This window comes from Fringilla coelebs, assembly GCF_963513975.1.
Source record: "Fringilla coelebs genome assembly, chromosome: 37".
NCBI lineage: Eukaryota > Metazoa > Chordata > Aves > Passeriformes > Fringillidae > Fringilla > Fringilla coelebs.
The window spans coordinates 102182-117334 of NC_140063.1; the positions used below are offsets into that span (position 1 = coordinate 102182).

The 15153-nt window shown below is 56.8% G+C and overlaps 1 protein-coding gene across 5 annotated transcripts; it reads left to right on the forward strand.

Moving 5' to 3' along the window:
• Positions 1-1206: 1206 nt before the first annotated feature.
• On the forward strand, positions 1207-14349 carry BCKDHA (branched chain keto acid dehydrogenase E1 subunit alpha). 5 transcript variants are annotated; one of them, XM_084224344.1, is made up of 10 exons: positions 1207-1329; positions 2527-2679; positions 3855-3941; positions 4012-4120; positions 5421-5582; positions 7527-7733; positions 10233-10374; positions 12108-12279; positions 13252-13389; positions 13735-14349. In XM_084224344.1, the coding sequence occupies exons 1-10, from the start codon at positions 1246-1248 to the stop codon at positions 13765-13767; spliced, it is 1287 nt and encodes a 428-aa protein (XP_084080470.1). In that variant the 5' UTR covers positions 1207-1245; the 3' UTR covers positions 13768-14349. The 5 variants fall into 5 exon arrangements, with proteins under 5 accessions (XP_084080470.1, XP_084080472.1, XP_084080471.1 ...); XM_084224346.1 differs by adding an exon at positions 3129-3155 and having other exon boundaries at positions 2527-2652; positions 13252-14349; XM_084224345.1 differs by adding an exon at positions 3416-3442 and having other exon boundaries at positions 2527-2652; positions 13252-14349.
• The last annotated feature ends 804 nt before the right edge of the window (positions 14350-15153 follow it).

Below are 15153 nucleotides of genomic sequence, written 5' to 3' on the forward strand. Positions count from 1 at the left end.
GATCAGGACCCCTGGGACCCCCTCAAAACGAGACCAGGACCCCCAGAACCGGATCAGGACCCCCAGGATCCTCCCCAGAACCACATTGGGGCCCCCGGGACCCCCCAAGAACGAGACCAGGACCCCCAGGGACCCCCCAGAACCGGATCAGGACCCCCCCCCAGACCCAGGCTGGGCCCCCCGGGACCCCCAGAACCTGCCCGGGGGACCCCCCCCCACCACCTGCAGCAGCCCTGGGACCCCCCCAGGGGTTCGGCAGCCCCGGGACCCCTCCCCAAATTGGGGACCAGCGGCGCTGGGACCCCCCGGGACCCCTTGGGGACAATTTTGGGGGGGGGGGGAGGGGCTGGGGGGGTGACTTTGGGGGGGGGGGTCCAGGATTTCCGTGCCAAGATTTTGGGGACCCCCCCCCCCAGCCCCACCCCCACCCCAATAACCTGCAGCCCCTCCCCCACCTTGTACAGTCTGTAAATACGGCCCCGCCCCCCCAGGCCCCGCCCCCCTGCAGACCCCTCCCCCATTTTTAAGTTATTCCTGCCCTGAGTTGTCCCCCCCGACCCCTCCCCCAAAATAAACCTCGGGACCCCCACCCAGGGTGTGTGTGAGGGGGGGAGGGGCGGTTGGGGGGGTCCCCAGGGTGGGGGAGGGGGGAATTTGGGGGAGGGGGGAATTTGGGGGAGGGGGGGATTTGGGGGGGTTCTCAGGGTGGGGGAGGGGGAATTTGGGGTGGTTTGGGGGGTGTCCCCAAAATGGGGGAGGGGAGAAATTTTGGGTGGGATAATTCGGGGGGGGGGTCCCCATGGTGGGCGGGGTTTCGGGAATTTGGGGGGGGGTTTGGGGGTCCCCAGGGTGGGGGAGGGGGAATGGGGGGGGGTTCAGAAATTTTGGGTGGGGGGATTCGGGGGAGGGGGTCTCCATGGTGGGCGGGGCTCCCACCATAAGGAGGGGCTATGGGTGTGTCCCGCGACGTCACTCAAGGGGCGTGGCCAGCTCAGCGCCCACCCTCGCGCGGTCTTGTGGGCGTGGCGCGATGAATTCCCTTATTTGGTAATTTACGGGGCGTGGCCAACCACAGCAACGCCCTCAACGGCTTTGTGGGCGTGGCCGTGCCATTCCTAATAAGGCCGGCAGCGGGCGTGGCTTCCCCCTCGGGGCGCGCAGCCAATCAGCTGCCCCGGGCCGCTCCACCGCCCCCCGCGCAGCCAATCAGCGCTCGGCGCGCGCCAGGCCACGCCCCCAGGGAAGATGGCGGCGCTGCGGGCGCTGCGGTGGCGGCGGCGGCTCCCGGGGGGGCTCGGCCCGGGGGGGCGGCGGCTGCTGGGGGGCGCCGTGAGTGCGGACGGACAGGGGGACAGAGGGACAGGGGGGACAGGGGGGACAGGGACGGGACAGGGGGGACAGTGAGTGGGGACGGGACGGGGGGACAGAGGGGACAGGGGACAGGGGGACAGAGAGGGGACAGGGGACAGGGACAGGAGACAGGGACAGGGGGACAGAGGGGACAGGGACAGGGGGGACAGAGGGGACAGAGAGGGGAGAGTGGGGGGACAGGGGACAGAGGGGACATTGAGGGGACAGGGGACAGGGAGGGGACAGAGAGGGGACAGGAGGGGACAGGGGACAGGGGGGACAGGGGACAGGGAGGGGCAGAGGAGGACAGAGAGAGGGGACAGGGGGACACAGAGGGGACAGGGGACAGAGAGGGGACAGTGAGTGAGGACAGGGGGGAACGGGACAGTGAGCGGGGACAGAGGGGACAGGGAGGGGACATTGAGGGGGGACAGGGGGGACAAAGAGGGAACAGCAGGGGACAGGGAGGGGGGACGGAGGGGACAGGGACGGGATAGGGAGGGGACAGAGAGGGGACAGCAGAGGGGGACAGAGGGGACAGTAGGGGGGACAGAGGAGGGGGGGGCAGGAAGGGACAGCAGGGGACAGGGAGGTGACAGGGAGGGGTCGGCGTGTCCCCAGGAGCCCCCCTGTCCCTGTTGTCCCCCTGTCCCCAGTGCCACCCCAATGTCTCCCCCGTGTCCCCAGTCCCGCTGTCTCCTCTGGCCCCAGGGGTCCCCACTGTCCCCAGGGCCACCCGAGTGTCACCTCTGTGTCCCCGGTGCCACCCCTCTGTCCCCAGTGCCACCCCCCTGTCCCCGGTGCCACCCCCCTGTCCCCTCTGTCCCCTCTGTCCCCGGTGCCACCCCTCTGTCCCCTCTGTCCCCCCTGTCCCCAGTGCCACCCCAGTGTCCCCAATCCCGCTGTCCCCTCTGTCCCCAGGGCCCCCCGAGTGTCACCTCTGTGTCCCCGGTGCCACCCCTCTGTCCCCGCTGTCCCCATGGCTCCCCTCTGTCCCCCATGTCCCAATGCCAGCCCCGTGTCCCCTCTGTCCCCCCTCTGTCCCCGGTGCCACCCCAGTGTCCCCAATCCCGCTGTCCCCTCTGTCCCCTCTGTCCCTGGTGCCACCCCTCTGTCCCCCCTCTGTCCCCAGTGCCACCCCAGTGTCCCCAACCCCGCTGTCCCCTCTGTCCCCAGGGCTCCCCCGAGGAGCGGCCGCAGTTCCCGGGGGCCTCGGCCGAGTTCGCCGAACGCCTCGAGTTCATCCAGCCCCAGGTGTTGGCCGGGATCCCGGTGTACCGGGTGATGGACCGGCAGGGCCAGGTGATCCGGGACAGTGAGGACCCCAAGGTAACACACCTGGACAGGTGAGACACACCTGGGACAGGTAACACACCTGGGACAGGTAACACACCTGGGACAGGTAACACACACAGGGATCCCGGTGTACCGGGTGATGGACCGGCAGGGACAGGTGATCCGCGACAGCGAGGACCCAAAGGTAACACACCTGGACAGGTGAGACACACCTGGGACAGGTAACACACCTGGGACAGGTAACACACCTGGGACACACCTGGGACACACCTGGGACAGGTCACACACACACACACACAGGGATCCCGGTGTACCGGGTGATGGACCGGCAGGGACAGGTGATCAGGGACAGCGAGGACCCCAAGGTAACACACCTGGACAGGTGAGACACACCTGGGACAGGTCACACACCTGGGACACACCTGGGACAGGTCACACACACAGGGATCCCGGTGTACCGGGTGATGGACCGGCAGGGACAGGTGATCCGCGACAGCGAGGACCCCAAGGTAACACACCTGGACAGGTGAGACACACCTGGGACAGGTAACACACCTGGGACACACCTGGGACAGGTCACACACACAGGGATCCCGGTGTACCGGGTGATGGACCGGCAGGGACAGGTGATCCGCGACAGCGAGGACCCAAAGGTAACACACCTGGGCAGGTAACACACCTGGGACACACCTGGACAGGTCACACACACCTGGGACAGGTCACACACACAGGGATCCCGGTGTACCGGGTGATGGACCGGCAGGGCCAGGTGATCCGCGACAGCGAGGACCCCAAGGTAACACACCTGGACAGGTGAGACACACCTGAGACACACCTGGGACAGGTGAGACAGGTCACACACACCTGGGACAGGTCACACACACACACACACACACACAGGGATCCCGGTGTACCGGGTGATGGACCGGCAGGGACAGGTGATCCGCGACAGCGAGGACCCAAAGGTAACACACCTGGACAGGTAACACACACCTGGGACAGGTGAGATAGGTCACACACACCTGGGACACACACTCAGACAGGTAACACACCTGGGACAGATAACACATGGGACCGGTGAGGTGTGACGGGTGACGTTTGGGACAGGTGCCACACCTGGGACAGGTGAGGCAGGACAGGTGACACCACAGGTGCCCCACCCGCCCGGGTGCCCCTCACCTGTCTCACCTGTCTCACCTGTCCCGCAGCTGCCCAAGGAGCAGGTGCTGAAGCTCTACAAGACGATGACGCTGCTCAACACCATGGACAGGATCCTCTACGAGTCCCAGCGCCAGGTACGGGCGGGGCTCACCTGGGCGCTCACCTGGCGCTCACCTGGCGCTCACCTGGCGCTCACCTGCGCAGGGCCGGATCTCGTTCTACATGACCAACTACGGCGAGGAGGGGACGCACGTGGGCAGCGCCGCCGCCCTGGACGCCGCCGACCTGGTGTTCGGGCAGTACCGGGAGGCAGGTGAGCGCAGGTGGGACAGGTGAGCACAGGTGGGACAGGTAAGGGACAGGTGAGACAGTTGGGACAGGTGAGCACAGGTGGGACAGGTGAGCACAGGTAAGGGACAGGTGAGGGATCTGGTGTTCGGGCAGTACCGGGAGGCAGGTGAGCGCAGGTGGGACAGGTAAGGGACAGGTGAGCACAGGTGAGCACAGGTGGGACAGGTGAGCACAGGTGAGCACAGGTGGGGCAGGTGAGACAGGTAAGGGACCTGGTGTTCGGGCAGTACCGGGAGGCAGGTGAGCACAGGTGGGACAGGTGGGCACAGGTGAGGGACAGGTGAGCACAAGTGAGCACAGGTGGGACAGGAAAGGGACAGGTGGCACAGGTGAGCACAGGTGGGACAGGTAAGGGACAGGTGAGCACAGGTGGGACAGATAAGGGACAGGTGGGACAGGTGAGCCCAGGTGGGACAGGTGTAACACAGGTGTAACCCAGCTGTGCCCCAGGTGTGACTCAGGTGACCCCGTTACCTGTCCCCAGGTGTGCTGCTGTACCGGGGGTACCCCCTGGAGCTGTTCATGGCCCAGTTAGAGCAGGTGGCACAGGTGACACAGGTGACAGGTGTAACACACGTGTGACAGGTGTAACACAGGTGTGTCCCAGGTGTGACAGGTGACTCAGATGAGGTGTTACCTGTCCCCCCAGGTGTGCTGCTGTACCGGGGGTACCCCCTGGAGCTCTTCATGGCCCAGTTAGAGCAGGTGGCACAGGGGACAGGTGTAACACAGGTGTGACAGGTGTGTCCCAGGTGTGACAGGTGACTCAGGTGTGACTCAGGTGAGGTGTTACCTGTCTCCCCAGGTGTGCTGCTGTACCGGGGGTACCCCCTGGAGCTCTTCATGGCCCAGTTAGAGCAGGTGGCACAGGTGGCACAGGGGACAGGTGTAACACAGGTGTAACACAGGTGTGACAGGTGTGTCCCAGGTGACTCAGGTGAGGTGTTACCTGTCTCCCCAGGTGTGCTGCTGTACCGGGGGTACCCCCTGGAGCTGTTCATGGCCCAGTTAGAGCAGGTGGCACAGGTGACAGGTGTAACACAGGTGTGACAGGTGTAACACAGGTGTAACACAGGTGTGACAGGTGTGTCCCAGGTGACTCAGGTGAGGTGTTACCTGTCTCCCCAGGTGTGCTGCTGTACCGGGGGTACCCCCTGGAGCTGTTCATGGCCCAGTTAGAGCAGGTGGCACAGGTGACACAGGGGACAGGTGTAACACAGGTGTTCCCCAGGTGTTCTCCAGGTAACCTCACCTGTCCCCAGGTGTGCTGCTGTACCGGGGGTACCCCCTGGAGCTCTTCATGGCCCAGTGCTACGGTAACGCCCGTGACCCCGGCAAGGGCCGCCAGATGCCGGTGCACTACGGCTGCCCCGAGCGCCACTTCGTCACCATCTCGTCCCCGCTGGCCACGCAGATCCCGCAAGGTGACGCACCTGGGGGGTCTCACCTGGCCCCCGACACCTGCCCCCTCCGTTTCCCCCACCTTTCCCCCTTTTTTTCCCTTTTTTTCCCCTTTTTTTCCCTTTTTTTCCCCCTTTTTTTCCCAAATTTCCATTTTTTCCCACCCTTTTTTCCTAAATTTCCCCTTTTGTCCCCAAATTTCCGCCTTTTCCCCCCCATTTTTCTCCAAACTTCTGCTTTTTTCTGCCCTTTTTTCCCAAATTTTCCCTTTTTCCCCAAAATTTCCCCTTTTGTCCCCAAATTTCTGCTTTTTATGCCCTTTTTCCCCAAATTTCCCCTTTTCCCCAAACTTCTGCTTTTCTCTGCCCTTTTTTCTCCCAGATTTCCCCTTTTTTCCCCAAATTTCTCCTGTTATACACCCTTTTTTCCCAAAATTTTTGCTTTTTTCCCCAAATTTCCCCCTTTTCCCCCCTTTATTCCCAAACTTTTGCTTTTTTCCGCCCTTTTTTCCCCAAATTTGCCCTTTTTTCCCCATTTTTCTCCCCCTTTTCCCCCCATTTTTTCCCAAAATCCCCATTTTTTCCCCAAATCCCTTTTTCCATAAAATCCCCCATTTTGTCCCCAAATCCCCATATTCTTCCCAATGACAAAATCCCCCTTTTTTTCCCAAAATCCCCCTTTTTTCCCCCAAAACCTTTTCCCCCTAAGTCCCCCATTTATCACCCAAATTCCCCAGTTCCTCCCAACGAAAAATTCCGGGATTTTTTCCCCAAACCCCCCCATCCCTCCCAATGACAAAACCCCCCATTTTTACCCAAAATCCCGCTTTTTTTCCCCCAAACCCTTTTCCTCCAAAATCCCCCATTTTCCCCCCATATCTCCCCTCTCCCCACCGAAAAATTCCGGGATTTTTTCCCCAAACCCCCCCACATTTCCCAACGACAAATACTGATTTATTTTTTCCCAAAATCCCCGTTTTTTCCCCCAAACCCTTTTCCCCCCCATATCTCCCCTTTCCCACCACCGAAAAATTCCGCGATTTTTTCCCCCACCTCCCCCATCCCTCCCAACGACAAATTTTGACATTTTTCCCAAAATCGCCGTTTTTCTCCCCAGCCGTGGGCGCCGCCTACGCCATCAAGCGGGCGGACGCCAGCCGGGCGGTGGTCTGCTACTTTGGGGAGGGGGAAACCCCTTGGCCCCAAATTCCTCCTTTTTTCCCCCAAATCCCTTTTTCCCTAAAATCCCCCATTTTGTCCCCAAATCCCCCCATTCTTCCCAATGGAAAATCCCAGCAATTTTTCCCAAAATCCCCTTTTTTTCCCCCAAAACCTTTTCCCCAAAATCCCCCATTTATCATCCAAATTCCCCAGTTCCTCCCAACGAAAAATTCCGGGATTTTTTCCCCAAACCCCCCACATTTCCCAGCATGAACCCCACCTGATTTTGCCCAAAATCCCCGTTTTTTCTCCCAAACCATTTTCCCCCCATATCTCCCCTTTCCCACCACCGAAAAATTCCGGGATTTTTTCCCCAAATCCCCTCATTCCTCCCAATGACAAAATCCCCCGTTTTTTACCCCAAATCCCGCTTTTTTCCCCCAAACCCTTTTTCCCCCCAAATCCCCCATTTTTCCCCCAAATCCCCCTGTTCCTCCCAACGAAAAATTGTGGGATTTTTTCCTAAAATCCCCGTTTCTTCCCCCAAATCTCCCTTTTCCCCCCCATATCTCCCCTTTCCCACCACCGAAAAATTCTGGGATTTTTTCCCCAAACCCCCCCATCCCTCCCAATGACAAAACCCCCCACTTTTTCCCAAAATCCCCGTTTCTTTCCCCAAACCCTTTTCCCCCCCATATCTTCCCTTTCCCCCCACCGAAAAATTCCGCGATTTTTTCCCCCACCTCCCCCATCCCTCCCAATGACAAATTTTGACATTTTTCCCAAAATCGCCGTTTTTCTCCCCAGCCGTGGGCGCCGCCTACGCCATCAAGCGCGCGGACGCCAGCCGGGCGGTGGTCTGCTACTTTGGGGAGGGGGCGGCCAGCGAGGGCGACGCCCACGCCGGCTTCAACTTCGCCGCCACCCTCGAGTGCCCCATCGTCTTCTTCTGCCGCAACAACGGCTACGCCATCTCCACGCCCACCTCCGAGCAGTACCGGGGCGATGGCATCGGTGAGAGACCCCAAAAACCCGGGAATTTGGGGCATTTTGGGCGGGTTTTGGGGTTTTTGATGATTTTGGGGGGTTTTTGTTGGCCCCATCGTCTTCTTCTGCCGCAACAACGGCTACGCCATCTCCACGCCCACCTCCGAGCAGTACCGGGGCGATGGAATTGGTGAGAAACCCAAAAACCCCCAAATTTGGGTCATTTTAGGCGGATTTTGGGGTTTTTGATGATTTTGGGGTGTTTTGGGTGGTTTTGGGGCTTTTTGTTGGTCCCTTCTGCCACAACAACGGCTGCGCCATCTCCACGCCCACCTCCGAGCAGTACCGGGGCGATGGCATCGGTGAGAGACCCAAAATCCCCCGAATTTGGGGCATTTTGGGCGGATTTTGGGGTTTTTGATGATTTTGGGGTGTTTTTGTTGGTCCCATCGTCTTCTTCTGCTGCAACAACGGCTGCGCCATCTCCACGCCCACCTCCGAGCAGTACCGGGGCGATGGAATTGGTGAGAAACCCAAAAACCCCGGAATTTGGGGCATTTTGGGCGGTTTTTGGGGTTTTTGATGATTTTGGGGGGTTTTTGTTGGCCCCATCGTCTTCTTCTGCCGCAACAACGGCTACGCCATCTCCACGCCCACCTCCGAGCAGTACCGGGGCGATGGCATCGGTGAGAGACCCAAAATCCCCCAAATTTGGGGCATTTTGGGCGGGTTTTGGGGTTTTTGATGATTTTGGGGTGTTTTGGGTGGTTTTGAGGGGTTTTTGTTGGCCCCATCGTCTTCTTCTGCCGCAACAACGGCTACGCCATCTCCACGCCCACCTCCGAGCAGTACCGGGGCGATGGAATTGGTGAGAAACCCAAAAACCCCGGAATTTGGGGCATTTTGGGCGGTTTTTGGGGTTTTTGATGATTTTGGGGGGTTTTTGTTGGCCCCATCGTCTTCTTCTGCCGCAACAACGGCTGCGCCATCTCCACGCCCACCTCCGAGCAGTACCGGGGCGATGGAATTGGTGAGAAACCCCAAAATCCCCCAAATTTGGGGCATTTTGGGCGGATTTAGCCAGTTTTAGCGATTTTGGGGTGTTTTGGGCGGTTTTGGGGGGTTTTTGTTGGCCCCATCGTCTTCTTCTGCCGCAACAACGGCTACGCCATCTCCACGCCCACCTCCGAGCAGTACCGGGGCGATGGCATCGGTGAGGGACCCAAAATCCCCCGAATTTGGGGCGTTTTGGGCAGTTTTTGGGGTTTTTGGGTGTTCTGGGTAGTTTTGGGCGGTTTTTCCCCCAAAATCCTGTGGGTTTTCCCCGAGGACATAAACCCCAAATCCAGGTTTTTTTCCCCAAATCCTTTGAATTTCCATTAAGGTTTTTTTTCCCAAATCCAGGGGTTTTTCCCCCAATATCCAATCGTGTTTCCCTAAGAATACAAACCCCAAATCTGGCTGTTTTTCCCCCAAAATCCATTCCTGTTTTTCCCCCCCCCAGCTGCTCGGGGTCCTGGCTATGGGCTGCTCTCCATCCGCGTGGACGGGAATGACCCCAAATCTGGGGTTTTTTCCCCCAAATCCTTTGAGTTTCCATTCAGGTTTTTTTTCCCAAATCTGGCTGTTTTTCCCCCAAAATCTGATCCATTTTCAGCGGCTCGGGGCCCTGGCTACGGGCTGCTCTCCATCCGCGTGGACGGGAATGACCCCAAATCCGGGGGTTTTTTCCCAAAATCAGGGTTTTTTTCCCCAAATCCTTTGAGTTTCCATTCAGGTTTTTTTTTCCTAAATCTGGCTGTTTTTCCCCCAAAATCTGATCCATTTTTCCCTCCCCTCAGCCGCTCAGGGCCCTGGCTATGGGCTGCTCTCCATCCGCGTGGACGGGAATGACCCCAAATCCGGGGTTTTTTCCCTAAAATCCTTTGGGGTTTTTATTAAGGTTTTTTTTTCCCAAATCTGGCTGGTTTTCCCCCAAAATCTGATCCCTTTTTCTCCCCCCTCAGCCACTCGGGGCCCTGGCTACGGGCTGCTCTCCATCCGCGTGGACGGCAACGACCCTAAATCCAGGGTTTTTTTCCCAAAATCCGCGTTTTTTTCCCCCAAATCCTTTGTGTTTCCATTCAGGTTTTTTTTTCCCAAATCTGGCTGGTTTTCCCCCAAAATCATTTGGGTTTTTCCCCCCCCAGCCGCTCGGGGTCCTGGCTACGGGCTGCTCTCCATCCGCGGGGACGGGAATGACCCCAAATCCGGGGTTTTTTTTCCCAAAATCCGGGTTTTTTCCCCCAAATCCTTTGAGTTTCCATTCAGGTTTTTTTTTCCCAAATCCGGCTGTTTTTCCCCCAAAATCTGATCCATTTTTCTGCTCCCTCAGCTGCTCGGGGCCCTGGCTACGGGCTGCTCTCCATCCGCGTGGATGGGAACGACCCCAAATCTGGGTTTTTTCCCCCAAATCCTTTGGGTTTTTTATTAAGGTTTTTTTCCCAAATCCGGCTGTTTTTCCCCCAAAATCTGATCCATTTTCAGCGGCTCGGGGTCCTGGCTACGGGCTGCTCTCCATCCGCGTGGACGGCAACGACGTTTTCGCCGTGTACAACGCCACGCGGGAGGCGCGGCGCCGGGCGGTGGCCGAGAACCAGCCCTTCCTCATCGAGGCCATGACCTACAGGTGGGTGCCACAGATTCACCCAAAAACACGCTTTTTCACCCCAAAAATATCCCTCTTTTTTTTTTTAATTTAGCTTTTTTTTTCCCCAAAAAAATCCGATTTTTTACCCCCCAAAAATCGGATTTTTTCCTCCAAAAAAATCTGATTTTTAGCTCAAAAAATTCAGAATCTTTCCCCCCAGAAATCCGATTTTTTACCCCCAAAAAACCCTCTTTTTTGCCCCCAAAAATCCGATTTTTTACCCCCCCAAAAAATCAGACTTTTCCTTAAACAAATCCGATTCTTTTTCGCAAAAAAAATCCGATTTTCTACCTCAAAAAAATCCAATTTTTCACCCACAAAAATCCGATTTTTTACCCCCAAAAAATCCGATTTTCTACCTAAAAAAAATCGAATTTTTCACCCACAAAAATCCGATTTTTTACCCCCAAAAAATCTGATTTTTTTCCTCAAAAAAGTCTGATTTTTTGCCCCCCACAAATCCGATTTTTTTGCCCCCCAAAAATCCGATTTTTTTCCCAAAAAAATCCGATTTTTTACCCCGAAAAAACCTGGGTTTTTACCCCCGAAAAATCTGGTTTTTTACCCCCAAAAAATCCTATTTTTTTTTTTTTTTATTTAGTTTTATTTTCCAAAAAAAATCCGGGTTTTTTCCCTCCAAAAAATCCACTTTTTTCCCCCATAATCTCAATTTTCCCCATTTTTTCCCAAAATCCGGGTTTTTCCCCCCAGGATCGGCCACCACAGCACGAGTGACGACAGCTCCGATTTCCCCATTTCCCAATGGATTTTCCCCGGGTTTTTTTTGGATTTTCACCGTTTTTTCCCATTTTTTCACATTTTCTCCCCGTTTTTTCCCAAAATCCGTGTTTTTCTCCCCAGAATCAGCCAGCACAGCATGAGTGACGACAGCTCTGTGTACCCTTGGGTTTTCCCCATTTCCCCTGGATATTTTCCCCCATTCCCAATGGATTTTTCCCGGGTTTTTTTCCCCAAATCCCCGTTTTTACACATTTTTTCTCATTTTTTCCCAAAATCCGTGTTTTTCGCCCCAGGATCGGCCACCACAGCACGAGTGACGACAGCTCTGATTTCCCCTGGATATTTCCCCATTTCCCAATGGATTTTCCCCGGGATTTTTCGGATTTTCCCCGGGTTTTTTTCCCCAAATCCCCGTTTTTTCCCCTTTTTTCCCATTTTTTCCCAAAATCCGTGTTTTTCTCCCCAGAATCGGCCACCACAGCACGAGTGACGACAGCTCTGCCTTCCCTTGGATTTCCCCCATTTCCCCTGTTTTTTTCCCCATTTCCCAATGGATTTTCCCCGCGTTTTTTTTGGATTTTCACCGTTTTTTCCCATTTTTTCACATTTTCTCCCTGTTTTTTCCAAAAATCCCGGTTTTTCTCCCCAGAATCGACCACCACAGCACGAGTGACGACAGCTCCATCTGCCCCTTGGATTTTCCTCATTCCCAATGGATTTTCCCCGGGTTTTTTCCCCAAATCCCCGTTTTTACACATTTTTTCTCATTTTTTCCCAAAATCCGTGTTTTTCTCCCCAGAATCGGCCACCACAGCACGAGCTCCACCTGCTCTCTGACTTTCCCCATTTCCCCCGTATTTTCCCCATTTCCCAATGGATTTTCCCCGGGTTTTTTTCCCGAAATCTGTTTTTTTATTATTTTTTCCCCTTTTCTCCCCGTTTTTTCCCAAAATCCGGGTTTTTCTCCCCAGAATCGGCCACCACAGCACGAGTGACGACAGCTCCGCGTACCGCTCGGTGGACGAGGTGAATTACTGGGACAAGCAGGACCACCCCATCTCCCGCCTGCGGCTCTACCTGGCGCGGCGCGGCTGGTGGGACGAGGGGCAGGAGCGCGACTGGAGGAAGAGCTCCCGCAAAATGGTGCGAAAAACAGAGATTTTGGGAAAAATGGGAAGAAATCGGGGTTTTGGGGGAAAAAATTGGGGTTTTTAGGAAAAAAAACGGGGATTTTGGGGGAAAAAATGGGGATTTATGGGGGAAAAACGGCATTTTGGGGGGAAAATATTGGGGATTTTGGGGGTTTTGGATGGGAAAAAATCAGGGTTTTGGGGCTGGAAAAAATCAGGGTTTGGGGTCGTTTTGGGTTGGAAAAAATCGGGGATTGGGGGGGCGGAAATTGGGATTTTGGGGTGAGAAAACCTGGAATTGGGGCTGAAAACCTGGGAATTTGGGCTGGAAAGGCGGGAATTTGGGCTGAAAGGGTGGGAATTTGGGGCTGGAACCGCAGGAATTTGGGCTTAAAAACCGGGAATTAGGGCTGAAAAACCGGGATATTTTGCTGGAAACCTGGGAATTCGGTCTGAAAAGGCGGGAATTGGGGCCGAACAGGCGGGAATTGGGGCCGAAAAGGCGGGAATTGGGGCCGAACAGGCGGGAATTGGGGCCGAAAAGGCGGGAATTGGGGCCGAAAAGGCGGGAATTTGGGGCTGGAAAGGTGGGAAATAGGTCTGAAAAGGCGGGAATTTGGGCCGGAACAGCGGGAATTTGCTCTAAAGAGGCGGGAATTTGGGCTGAAAAACCGGGAATTCGGTCTGAAAGGGCAGGAATTGGGTCTGAAAAGGCGGGAATTGGGGCTGAAAAGGCGGAATTTGGGGCTGGAACGGCGGGAATTGGGGCTGGAACCGCGGGAATTTGGGCTTAAAAACCGGGATTTTTTGCTGGAAAACGCGGGATTTCTGGCTTGAAACGCCGGAAATCGGTCTGAAAGGGCGGGAATTGGGGCCGAACAGGCGGGAATTGGGTCTGAAAAGGCGGGAATTGGGTCTGAAAAGGCGGGAATTGGGGCCGGAACCGCGGGAATTTGGGCTGAAAAGGCGGGAATTGGGGCCGCAGGTGCTGGAGGCGTTCGAGCAGGCCGAGCGGGAGCCGAAGCCGCCGCCCCACCTGCTCTTCTCCGACGTTTACCTGGAGATGCCCCCGCGGCTGCGGCGGCAGCGCCAGGAGCTGCAGCGGCACCTGGAGACCTACGGCGAGCACTACCCGCTGCAGCACTTCCAGAAGTGACCGAAATCCCGGGAATTCCACCCAAAATCCCGGGGTTCCCGATCCCGCCTGAACCCGCCCAGAATCCGCCCAAAATCCGCCCCGAATCCACCCCAAATCCGCCCCAAATCCCACCTGGAGACCCCCGGGAGCACTACCCGCTGCAGCACTTCCAGAAGTGACCCCAAATCCCGGGAATTCCGCCCAAAATCCCGGGAATTCACCCCAAAAAACCGGGGTTCCCAATCCCGCCCCAAATCCGTCCAAAATCCGCCCCAAAACCGCCCAAATCTGCCCAAAATCCGCCCCAAATCCCACCCGGAGACCCCCAGGGAGCACTACCCGCTGCAGCACTTCCAGAAATGACCCCAAAATCCCCGGAATTCACCCCAAAAAAACGGGGTTACCGATCCCGCCCGAACCCGCCCGAATCCGCCCAAAATCCGCCCAAATCTGCCCCAAATCCACCCCAAATCCCACCCAGAGACCCCCGGGGAGCACTACCCGCTGCAGCACTTCCAGAAGTGACCCCAAATCCCGGGAATTCACCCCAAAATCCCGGGTTACCGATCCGCCCCAGATCCGCCCAAAATCCGCCCCAAATCCCACCCGGAGACCCCCGGGAGCACTACCCGCTGCAGCACTTCCAGAAGTGACCCCAAAATCCCCGGAATTCACCCCAAAAAAACGGGGTTACCGATCCCGCCCGAACCCGCCCAGAATCCGCCCAAAATCCGCCCCAAAACCGCCCAAAATCCGCCCCAAATCCACCCCAAATCCCACCCGGAGACCCCCGGGGAGCACTACCCGCTGCAGCACTTCCAGAAGTGACCCCAAATCCCGGGAATTCTCCCCAAAAAAAACGGGGTTACCGATCCGCCCAAAATCCGCCCCAAAACCGCCCCGAATCCGCCCAAATCTGCCCCAAATCCACCCCAAATCCCACCCGGAGACTCCCGGGGAGCACTACCCGCTGCAGCACTTCCAGAAGTGACCCGAAATCCCGGGAATTCACCCCAAAAATCCCGGGTTACCGATCCCGCCCGAACCCGCCCAGAATCCGCCCCGAATCCGCCCAAAATCCGCCCAAATCTGCCCCGAATCTGACCCAAATCCGCCCCCAATCCCACCCGGAGACCCCCGGGAGCACTACCCGCTGCAGCACTTCCAGAAGTGACCCAAAATCCCGGGAATTCACCCCAAAAAACCGGGTTCCCAATCCCGCCCGATCCCGCCCCAAACCCGCCCAAGATCCGCCCCAAAACCGCCCAAATCTGCCCAAAATCCGCCCCAAATTCACCCCAAATCCCACCCGGAGACCCCCGGGCAGCGCTGCCCGCTCCAGCAGTTCCGAAAGTGCCCTTAAAACGCCGGGAATTCCCTAAAAATATCCGGGAATTCCCTAAAAACGCCGGGAATTCCCCAAAAACCCCGAGATTGCCCCAAATCCGCCCCCAAATCCCACCCGGAGACCCCCGGGGGGCCTTTCCCGCCCCCAGGCAGTTCCAGAAATTGCTGGAATTCCCTAAAAATCTTCGGGATTCCCTAAAAAAAATTTTAAAAAAACAGAATTCCCTAAAGAAAATCCTGGAATTCCCTAAAAAATAAAAATCCCGGAATTCCCTGATCCTGCCCCAGAATCCCCCCCAATAAACGGCGTTCAGGAGAGGAGGAGCCTCGGGAATTTTTGGGGAGAAATCCCTGGGATTTTTGGGGATGGATCCCTGGGATTTTTGGGGATGGATCCCCGGA